Here is an 11,613-nt window from a genome sequence, read left to right on the forward strand (position 1 = left end):
GATACCATGCGTCCCTGTTCATTCCAGTAGACACCGTGTATCCCTGGTCACTCTGGTGGACATTGTGTGCTGCTGGTCAGTCTGGTGGACACTATGAGTCCCTGGTCACTCTGGTGGGCACCATATGCCCCTGGTCACTCTGGTGGATACCATGTGCCCCTGGTTACTCTGGTGGACACCATGTGCCCCTGGCCAGTATGGTGGACACTGTGTGACCCTGGTCACTCTGTGGACACCGTGAGTCCCTGGTCACTCTGGTGGACACTGTGTGCTCCTGGTCACTCCTGGGGGACAAAGTCAATGGATCTGAGGGCCCCACTGGCCTCAGGGGCAAGGCTGGGACTGACCTCAGGCTGCCCTGCAAGGCCACATGGAGGCCTCCAGCATCCTTGCAAGCAGGAGCAAGAAGCATGTTGGGTCTGTGTGCATCAGACTGCCGTGAAGACCGCAGACCTTGGTTCAAACCATGGAAATCATCTCGTGGTCCTGAGGCCAGAAGTCCAAGTCCACGTGTCCAGGGCTGGAAAACCCAGGAGGGCTGCTCTGCCCAGTGTGCAGACACCGCCTGCTCTCTCTCGGGCCATCACATGACACACACACCTGCCATAGCACAACGATGTCCCATGAAGCACACACATGGTCACACAGCCTCACACAAGGACTCGCGTGCCTGCAGCTCCCGTGTGCATCCCAAGGCTGTCACGCTGCCCCACACCTCCAGCCTCCGCGCTCGCAGTCCCTCAGCCCCGTCCCTTCTGTGCCCACTGCCCACTCCTCAGCCTCGGTGCCCAGTCCCTGGCATCGGTCCCCAGCAGCCAGCACAGTGGCCCGCCTCTTCCACTCAGAGCACGGGGGCCTCTCCCATGAAACCCAGGCACTGTGGGCAGGGCAGGCCCCTCCCCTCTTCTGGAGCCATCTGGTTCCTTCCTCTTCCCCAGGCCTGGAGACCCCTGTGAAGTCACACTGTCCTACGCTCCACCCACAGCCAGCCCCACTGCATGTTCCCGCCCAGAGCCTGGCACCCATGTGGGCTGGGGGCTGGGTCGGGGGCAAAGGTCGGTGAGGGGCCAAAGTCACACTGCGGGCATGAGCTCCCCTTGCCTGCTGTCCCAGAGCTCCTTCCACGCCTAAACTGCAGAGAGCCAGGCCGTGGGAAGGAGACGGAGAGGGACAATAGGGCAGGTGCAGAGTCAGGAAGGCAAGGGGACCAGGAGGACAGGGAGGCCGGGGCTCATGCTGGGCCTCAGGACGCAGCTCCCAGGCTCTTTCCTCCTGTGGGGAACCAGACAGAGCCCCTCCTTGTTGCCTGCACCCCTGCCTCCACGCAGCAGGCCCTCTGATCCAGCAAGGGGCGTCCCACCACCGACGAACCAGCCTCAGCTGAGGAATGGGTGCAGGAGCACCCAGGGCCTGGATCCACCTGTGTACTCTCCTGTTCTGAGAAGGGAACATTCCGGAAGGGCCTGCTCCTTTAGCTTCGGTCCCAGGACACCGTGGCCCCACAAACCGCAGCCCACACATGTGTGTAAGCAATGGACTTGTGGTCCTCTCAGCCTCCTCACCTAGTAGTAGGAGTGGGGCTGCGGCTGGGCCTGGGGCTGGGGTTGTCACCACTCCACACCAGGCAAAGCCAGGGGACACGGCCCCACCTCACGCCAATCCCACTGCAGTGAGGATGAAGCAACACCGAGACCACGCACGGCGTCCAGCTTTCACGGGGTTCCCAGAGCTGTTACTCAGGGTCCTCCAGAGAAGCAAAGCCAGGAACAGACGGTAGATAACACAGATGGATAACGGACGAGAGACAATGCACAATACTTAGATGCGTGGATAGATACATGATAGCTGGACAGATGATATGCAGAGGTAGATGGCAGATACATGGAGACACGGGTGACGTATGAGATGCCGCTCGGGACAGCACATCCCAGATCAGACTGTGAGTCCAGGTCCCTGCTCCTCTTCCGATTCCAGCTTTCCGGGAGGCAGCAGTGACGGCTCCAGTGGCCGGGTCCCTGTCACGCACATGGCAGACCTGGAGCTCCTGGTTCCTGCCCGCAGTCTGGGCCAGTGCCAGCTGTTGCAGGCATTTGAGTGAGCCAATGGAAGATCTCTCACTACCTCTCTCTCTCTCTCTCTCTCTCTGCCTTTCAAATAAAAATGGATGGGTGGGTGGATGGATGGACGGACGAATGGATGGGTGGGTGGATGGGTGGGTGGGTGGATGGGTGGGGGGGTGGATGGATGGGTGGGTGGATGGGTGGGTGGGTGGATGGATGGATTGATGGATGAAATTTTAATGTAAATAAAAATAACTTGGAGGCACTGGGACAATGCTGAAAGCCAGCTCTGGCAATGATTCTTCTCTGGGAGTGTTTGTCCAAAGGCACACCCCAGGCCCTGCAGCAGATGCAACTGGAATTCAGACAGAAAACCGAAGCCTTGCTGGCTGAGGAGCAGGGTCCAGAGCAGCTGAAGTTCAGGGGAGACGTCCCGAAGAGGAGGGAGAGCAGAAAGCTGCGGCAGCTCTGCATGCGTCTCGGCTGAAAGGCTCAGCATGGGAATGGAGGGAAAACGACCAAGGGCCCCGCACACAGCGGCGCTGCTGAACATGGAGAACTCGGACGCAGCCGCCTCCCCCAGGGCAGGACAGGCTCGGGAGGCGGAGTCCGGCCGTGGGAGAACTCGGACGCAGCCGCCTCCCCCAGGGCAGGACAGGCTCGGGAGGTGGAGTCCGGCCGTGGGAGAACTCGGACGCAGCCGCCTCCCCCAGGGCAGGACAGGCTCGGGAGGTGGAGTCCGGCCGTGGGAGAACTCGGACGCAGCCGCCTCCCCCAGGGCAGGACAGGCTCGGGAGGCGGAGTCCGGCCGTGGGAGAACTCGGACGCAGCCACCTCCCCCAGGGCAGGACAGGCTCGGGAGGTGGAGTCCGGCCGTGGGAGAACTCGGACGCAGCCACCTCCCCCAGGGCAGGACAGGCTCGGGAGGTGGAGTCCGGCCGTGGGAGAACTCGGACGCAGCCACCTCCCCCAGGGCAGGACAGGCTCGGGAGGTGGAGTCCGGCCGTGGGAGAACTCGGACGCAGCCGCCTCCCCACAGGGAAGAGTCGGGGCAATCCCTGGAGACCTGGCAGGGGTGCCCCTCCAGGTGGGAGTGGCAGAGGTGAGGCAGAGACTCGGATGGAGCCTGCTGTAGGCCCCCGAGGGGACAGACAGCCTGGTCCCCTCTAATGCTGGGACCCTGGGGCAGCAGAGGCTGTGGGTGGGCTGAGACTGCAGCAGCTGTCGTGTCCACGAGCCTCCTTCCCAGGGACACACGGCGTCTCCAGACACTGCGCTCCTGCACGTGCCAGGCCCTGCCCTGAATGCCCACAGCCTGCAGAGAGCAAGCAGGAAGGCACCAGGGCCTGGTGGCTCCCGCCCGCTACTCAGCGCAGCACAGCCATGCACCTCCGGGCCTGGGCCTCTGCTCCCACTCACCTCTGGGGTTTCCTCAGAATCGTGGTCCTTCTAAGGACTCTCTGCCTCCCACGGCCGGAGGGAGGGGCCGTGGGCTCGGACACTGCCTGGGAACAAGGGGGTCAGCTGGGCCCAGGCCCTGCAGGCTTCAATTCAAGGCCCTCAGGCCCCTGGCCCCGGGGCCGGGTTCAGCCCGTCCATGCTGCAGCCCTCCAGGGACTTCCAACTGTGTCTGAGCCCCCACCTTGGCCACAGGCCTCTCAGCCCTGACTTCCTCAGCCCTGACTCAGAGGCTGGGGCCGGGTATCCGGGGGGACAACATGACTTCTCCAAGGTGGCCAAACTCAGGCTCAGGACCCCAGGCTCAGGAGCCAAGCTGGCAGTGTCCACAGCTTCCCACTGTGCACTTGGGCCTCCAGGGACAGCCAGGGACACCTGGCCACACATAGGATGGAAAGGAACCAAGGAGCCAAGAGGCAACGTCCGCCAGCCCACGGCCTTAACTGTGCCTCTGCAGCCCAGTGGGCACTGCGGCCATGCCTGACACTCGAGCGCCCACTGGCCAGCCCCTGCTGGCCTCCCATAGTCCTCTCTGGCCGGGCAGCCCAGTGTGAGCCCAAGGTGCCCTGGCCTCCCTGCCCTCTCAGCTGCACCTGCGGGCACCACCTCAGCTGCCAGCGCCAAGGCCCAGGCACAAGACGGGGGCTCCTTCCCCTGCCCTGGGCACACTGGCTCCAGGCCAGCTCCCTGAAGAACCACAAAGTGGCCACTCCCCTCTCCTGGCAAGGCTGCTGTGGGCACAGATGGAGGTGACCAGTGCCCCCCCACCGAGGCTGATGGGGTGCCCACCCATCTGCTCGCAGGTCAGGGTGAGTTTGTACACTGGGCAGGGGCCTGCAGCAAGGACAGAACCCGCATGAGCCTGTGGCACAGGGGCCTCCCTCACCTGAAACCCTGCAGCCCTCAACCAGCTTCCCAAGAACAGAACAATGGCAACATCCGGGGCTGCCAGGGCCGGGGGTTCCCGCCCCATTTTTAGCCCAGGGCACTGAGGCAGAGCTCCCCTGCCTCCAGACCAACCGCTCAGGTGTAAAAACAGCAACAAAGATTACTAACGCGCCGCACACCCCGAGCCTTCCAGGGACCAGCAGCTGCCGCACATGGGGACAGCCACGCCGGCCGCAGCCAGTGCACGGAGGACCTGGCCCTCAGGTATCCAAGCCCACAGGGAGCCTACACAGGGCTGCCCGGGCCGCAGCCCAGAGTGCACACTGAGCTGCCCTCCCCGTGTGGACCACACCTGTTGGTCACTAAGCGTCCATCAGTTGTCCCCAGCATGGAGCTAGAAGCAGCCTCAAGCTGCCCTGGGAAAGGCGGGCGGTTGTGGACGTCCATGGGGACAAGACAGGGCTGGAGCAGGCCCATGATGAAGACAAGCAGGGTCAGCTCAGAGGCCCCAGGCTGGGCATGAACCTGCCTGCAACCAGTCAGGATGGGACGGTCACCCAGGATGGGACACAGGTGGCAGCAGGTGGCTTCCCTGTGCTGGGTGGCACAACAGGTAGCCACAGTCACAACAGCTGGGCTGTCCTGCCTAGGCTGGGCTGGAATGAGCTGAGTTAGGCATTCCTGCTGGACTGGGCTCAGCTATCTGGGCTGGGCTGGGCTGGGCTGAGCTGGGCTGGGCTGAGCTGCACTGGGCTGGGCTGGGCTGAGCTGGGCTGGGCTGAGCTGGGCTGGGCTGAGCTGCACTGGGCTGGGCTGGGCTGGGCTGAGCAGGACTAGGCTGGACTGGGCTGGGCTGAGCTGAGCAGGACTAGGCTGGACTGGGCTGGGCTGAGCTGGGCTGGGCTGGGCTGAGCTGACCTGGGTTGAGCTGAGCTGAGCTGGGCTGGGCTGAGCAGGACTAGGCTGGACTGGGCTGGGCTGAGCTGGGCTGGGCTGAGCTGGGCTGAGCTGAGCTGGGCTGGGCTGGGCTGGGCTGAAATGGGCTGGGCTGAGCTGACCTGGGTTGAGCTGAGCTGAGCTGGGCTGAGCTGCACTGGGCTGGGCTGGGCTGGGCTGAGCTGGGCTGGGCTGAGCAGGACTAGGCTGGACTGGGCTGGGCTGAGCTGGACTAGGCTGGACTGGGCTGGGCTGAGCTGAGCAGGACTAGGCTGGACTGGGCTGAGCTGACCTGGGTTGAGCTGGGCTGGGCTGAGCTGGGCTGGGCTGGGCTGAGCTGGGCTGCGCTGGGCTGGCTGAGCTGGGCTGGGCTGAGCTGAGCTGAAATGAGCTGGGCTGGGCTGGGCTGAGCTGGGCTGGGCTAGGCTGAGCTGGGCTGGGCTGAGCTGAGCTGGGCTGGGCTGGGCTGGGCTGGGCTGAGCTGACCTGGGTTGAGCTGAGCTGAGCTGGGCTGGGCTGGACTGGGCTGGGCTGAGCTGGGCTGGGCTGGGCTGAGCTGACCTGGGTTGAGCTGAGCTGAGCTGGGCTGGGCTGAGCAGGACTAGGCTGGACTGGGCTGGGCTGAGCTGAGCTGGGCTGAGCTGGGCTGAGCTGAGCTGGGCTGGGCTGGGCTGGGCTGAAATGGGCTGGGCTGGGCTGAGCTGGGCTGGGCTGGGCTGGGCTGGGCTGAGCTGGGCTGCGCTGGGCTGGCTGAGCTGGGCTGGGCTGAGCTGAGCTGAAATGAGCTGGGCTGGGCTGGGCTGAGCTGGGCTGGGCTGGGCTGAGCTAGGCTGAGCTGGGCTGGGCTGGGCTGAGCTGAGCTGGGCTGGGCTGGGCTGGGCTGAGCTGACCTGGGTTGAGCTGAGCTGAGCTGGGCTGAGCTGCACTGGGCTGGGCTGGGCTGGGCTGAGCTGGGCTGGGCTGAGCAGGACTAGGCTGGACTGGGCTGGGCTGAGCTGAGCAGGACTAGGCTGGACTGGGCTGAGCTGACCTGGGTTGAGCTGGGCTGGGCTGAGCTGGGCTGGGCTGGGCTGAGCTGGGCTGCGCTGGGCTGGCTGAGCTGGGCTGGGCTGAGCTGAGCTGAAATGAGCTGGGCTGGGCTGGGCTGAGCTGGGCTGGGCTGAGCTGAGCTGGGCTGGGCTGGGCTGGGCTGAGCTGACCTGGGTTGAGCTGAGCTGAGCTGGGCTGGGCTGGGCTGGGCTGACCTAGGCTGAGCTGAGCTGAGCTGGGCTGGGATGAGCTGGGGTGAGCTGAGCTGATCTGGGCTGAGCTGGGCTGAACTGGGCTGAGCTGGACTGAGCTGGGCTGGGCTGAGTTGGCCTGAGCTGGACTGTCCTGGACTAACTGGGTATACTGAAGAGCTCAGTGGGCGGACTGAGGTTGCCTGGGCTGGGCTAGGCTGGGCTGGGCTGGTCTGGTGGACTAAGCTGGGCTGCCCTTGCCTTTGATAGGCTAGGATTGACCAAGCTGTCTGGAGCCATGGGAATATGGGCAGAGCTGGGCAGAGAGTAGCTGAGATGAGTGAGTGGACTGCACTAGCATGAGCCATACAGATAGCAGGGTTCCCCTAAGCCCTTGGTGTGTGGGTGGACTAAGCTTGGCAGATGGAGTAAGGTCCAGCATCCAGCTAAGGTTAAAAAAAAAAAAAAAGCTGAGTGAATCTAAAGTAACCTGGACTGGATGGCTCTGGCTGTATTCAGCAGGGCTGAATTCGACTGGCCTGAACTTGACTGGGGGTGGCCGAAGGGAGCTGGGCTGACTGGAGCAGCTGACTCAACTGAGGTGGACCCAGCTTTAGTCCCATTTCTGGACTGGTTGAGCAGGGCTGGGCTAGCTTGGACTGTGCTGGACTGGGCTGATCTGGGCTTGGCTGAGTTTGGCTGCACTGGACTGGGCTGGGCTGAGCAGGACTGGGCTGGGCTCAGCCTTGTTGAATGGGTTCCCATGAGTCCATTCGTCTCCACTGCCCCTCACCAACCTGACTGGGGCCACGTAGGCTGTGGCAGAGCAGAGCAATGAGGACAGAGCTGCGCTGGGTACTGTGGCGTTTTAAGAGCCTAGAGTAGATCCAAGATCATGTGCACTGGGCACCAGGACCAGAACAGGCTGGGCATCTGGGCCGTCAGCTGGGAGCAAGCAGACCGCCATGCACACTGGAGCAGCTGGGGTGTCAAGGACTGAGGGGGTCTCTGATGGGGCCTCTGTCCTCCCTCCCCTGAGAGAGCACCCTGGATGCCCAGCAGGTCCAGTGAGGGCTGAGCTCAGGAGACAAAGCCTCAGGGAGCAGGGCCCCCCAGAGATTGCTGAGGGCAGGAGGGGGTGGACTAGTGGTTCCTGGGGTGCCTGGGCTCTGAACCGGGCAAGCGGGCAGCCGGGTGCCTCCACTCCTCAGGAGCGGCCAGGGCTGTCCTGGGAGCCCGGTCTGAGTCAGCAACAGCTCGCAGAGGGCTCGTGAGCTCATCGGGAAAGAGGTGGAAGCCAGGGTGAGGACAGGGCCCCCTCAGCCAGTGGCGTCCTGGGTCTGATGCAGGCCCTGTCCCCTCAGTCTCTATCCAGGCCCCCTCCGTCTTCCCCTTGGCCTCCTGCTGCAGAGGGGCGACTGCCAGGGCAGCCTCTGTGACGCTGGGCTGCCTGGTGAAGGGCTACTTCCCGGAGCCGGTGAGCGTGACCTGGGACTCCGGCGCCCTGAACAGCAGCACCGTGACCTTGCCTGCTGTCACCCTCGACACGGGGCTGTCCACCACCGTCAGCCAGGTGACTGTTTCGGGCGCATGGGCTAAGCAGCGGTTCACCTGCAGCGTGGCGCACACTCCGTCTGCAACACACACCAACAAGACCTTCCAAGGTGAGCAGGACAGCCCAGCGGTCAGCACATGGCGGGTGTCCAGATCACGTCTGGCTGAGGGGAGGGGAGCTACAGGGTACACCCAATATGCTCTGGCCCTGAGCAGGGCCGTGGAGGGGGCAGAGGGCGGACCAGGCACGGAGGCCACTCACACCCCTGCCTCTGCCTAGCGTGCTCTGTGAGCTTCACCCCGCCGGCTGTGAGGCTCTTCCACTCCTCCTGTGACCCCAGAGAGGACGACACCTACACCGTCCAGCTTTTGTGCCTCATCTCCGGCTACACCCCAGGGGACATCGAGGTCACCTGGCTGGTGGACGGGCAGAAGGACCCCAACATGTTCTCAACCACGGCGCAGCCCAGGCAGGAGGGCAAGCTGGCGTCCACCCACAGTGAACTCAACATCACTCAGGGAGAGTGGGCGTCCAAGCGCACCTACACCTGCAGGGTCGCCTACCAAGGCGAGCTCTTTGAGGCCCATGCCCGGGAGTGCACAGGTGTGGACCCCATCTACCCTGACACCCAGAAAGACGGGGCTCAGGGAGGAGGGGAGGATGCGGTCTCACACAGCCCCCTCCCCACACTGCAGATTACGAACCGCGAGGCGTGAGCACCTACCTGAGCTCCCCTAGCCCCCTCGACCTATATGTCCACAAGTCACCCAAGCTCACCTGCCTGGTGGTGGACCTGGCCAGTGAAGAGGGCGTGAGCCTGGTCTGGTCCCGGGACAGTGGGAAGCCCGTCGACCCCGACCCCTGGAAGTCCGAGAAGCAGTTCAACGCTACGGTCAGCATCAGGTCCACCCTGCCAGTGGACGCCCAGGACTGGATTGATGGCGAGATATACAAGTGCACCGTGACCCACCCCGACCTGCCCACAGCCATCGTGCGCTCCATCTCCAAGGCCCAGGGTGAGCCCCAGGCTGGGGGAGGGGTGGAGACCGGGGGCGGGGGCAGGGAGCAGCCTGGGCTGACCCAGACTGTCCACAGGCAAGCGTGCCGCCCCTGAGGTCCACCTGTACACACCGCCCGAGGAGGATCAGGGGAGCAGGGACCAGCTCACCCTCACCTGCCTGGTCCAGAACTTCTTCCCAGCAGACATCTTCGTGGACTGGCTGCGCAACGGCCAGCACATGCCCAGCGGCCAGCACAGCACCACCGAGCCTCGCCTGGCTGGCGGCTCCAACCAAACCTACTTTGTCTTCAGCCGCCTGGAGGTCAGCCGGGCTGACTGGGAGCAGAACATCCCATTCACCTGCCGCGTGGTCCACGAGGCAGTGACCGGCACCAGGACCCTGCAGAAAACCGTGTCCAAGAGGCCCGGTAAATGACGCCCACTCCCGCCAGGGCTCCATCCAGTTGGGGCAGGGGAGGAGGGCTGGCCAGCCCTGCCTGCTGCAGGGATGACACTGGCGAGCAGCCCAATAAACACTGCAGTGTCACTCGGAGCCCTGGGTGCCCGTTCTTGGGGTGAGCGTCTCAGTACCGAAGTGTGGACCCGGCAAGAGGGCAGGAGGCAGCCAGACAGAGCCCGCTCCTCCACCAGCCTTCACGTCCCAGGCCTTTGTCCAAAAGCACAAATGGGGGCTCACACAGCCTCCCCGGGCCCGCCCACAGGCGTGCACAGAGCCAGGCCAGAGACAGCCAAGCCGGCCCGGCCCAGAGGTCCAGGCCTCCATCCTCTGGGCAGGTGGTCCTGGCGCCCCCAGGTGCAGAAGCAGGTTCCTGTCCATGCAGAGGTTTGCTGGCCGCACCTGTCTGCACATGGGCAGGCAGAGTACAGGGCCAGCAGGGCTGAGCCCACTCACCCCACACAGCCACACTGCAGGCTGGGCTGGTGGCCAGGGTCCCCCATCTTGCTGCCCTGCCTCCCTCCAGCCCGAGGCCCCTGGAGCAGTCAGCACCCGGCCCCAAAGCCCCTAACAACACTGCACACACTCAGGGCCCGCACATGCAGCCACTTAGGACCGCTCTAGCCCAGGTCACTCCACGCCTCACACCTGACTGGGAGCCCAGTGTTCCCCACATGACCTCCTCCTGTGGCCCCAGCCCCAGTTGTGATCCATGGGCAGTCAGACGTGGACACATGTGCACAGAGACACCCATTGCCCAGCGCAGATGCGTGTGCACACACACACATGTGCACCCACAGGCACCCATTCCACACTTCACTGAGCACAAGTCTAGAGCCAGCTGCTTGGAGAGGCTCACCCTGGGCCTGGAGGCTGGGGACTCAGGGCCAGGCTGCACACGTACACACATCCGACTCCCAGCCACACCTCCGCGCACAGGAGCCAGCACGCCCCGCACATCCCACATACAAGGAAAGCACAGGCCTCGGGCTCCAGGCTGCACACACACATCCAACGAGAGGAGAAGCGGCACACACCACGTCCAGCCAGCACTTCCACCCTGAGCCAGGCTAACCCTCACCTCCCAGCCAGCACTGGCCCTGGCCCTGGGCTGGGGACACAGAGGAGGGCCATAGCCAGCCTGAGCCACTGGGGACCAAGAAGGCAGCCAGCACCAGGCGTGAGTGCAGACTCCAGGGAAGGAGGAGCAGGATGCCGGGACAGTGTGGGAGGCCAGCTCCAACAGAAGGCCAGCTCTGGGCCCCAAGTGCACAAGGCCACGGATGGCCCCTCAGAGGCCCACAATCACTGGGCAAAGCCTCCTGTCCTGTGGCAGGGTGGTCTCTGTGTGCACTTGGAAGGGCCCAGAACTGGTAGGACCAGGCTGGGCAGGGTGGGCCAGGTCCTGGACGGAGGGCACCCTGATGAGGTACTGTGAACAGGTATATTGGCCAGGGCCGAGGCAAGACGGGTCTGTAAAGGGACCTTCAGGGCTGAGGGGAGGTGACCAGCAGTCAGGAAAGGAATTGTGAGAAATGTAAAGGAAAGAAAATGCTGGGGCCAGCGCCATGGCTCACTAGGCCAATCCTCCACCTGTGGCACTGGTACACCGGGTTCTAGTCCCGGTTGGGGTGCCGGATTCTGTCCAGGTTGCTCGTCTTCCAGTCCAGCTCTCTGCTGTGGCCCGGGAAAGCAGTGGAGGATGGCCCAAGTGCTTGGGACATGCACCCACATGGAAGACCAAGAGGAAGCACCTGGCTCCTGGCTTCAGATCGGAGCAGTGCCGGCCGTAGCAGCCATTTGGTGGTGAACCAACGGAAGGAAGACCTCTCTCTCTGTCTGTCTCTCTCTCTCTCTCTCTCTCATTGTCTAACTCTGCCTGTCAAAAAAAGGAAGGAAGGAAGGAAGGAAGGAAGGAAGGAAGGAAGGAAGGAAGGAAGGAAGGAAGGAAGGAAGGAAGGAAGGAAGGGAGGAAGAAAATAGAAAATGCTGGACCCCAAGGCCACGAGCAGTCAGCCTGGCCCTGCCCACCCAGGGGC

The 11,613-nt window shown here is 63.8% G+C and overlaps 1 gene segment (V, D, J or C); it reads left to right on the top strand.

Moving 5' to 3' along the window:
- The first annotated feature begins 2,611 nt into the window (after positions 1-2,611).
- On the top strand, positions 2,612-9,553 carry LOC133751714 (immunoglobulin heavy constant epsilon-like). The segment is given in 5 exon segments: positions 2,612-2,675; positions 7,927-8,226; positions 8,397-8,720; positions 8,813-9,133; positions 9,213-9,553. Coding segments are annotated over 5 exon segments (1,350 nt in total).
- The last annotated feature ends 2,060 nt before the right edge of the window (positions 9,554-11,613 follow it).

Source organism: Lepus europaeus, chromosome 22, assembly GCF_033115175.1.
Source record: "Lepus europaeus isolate LE1 chromosome 22, mLepTim1.pri, whole genome shotgun sequence".
In the NCBI taxonomy this organism is placed as follows: Eukaryota; Metazoa; Chordata; class Mammalia; order Lagomorpha; family Leporidae; genus Lepus; species Lepus europaeus.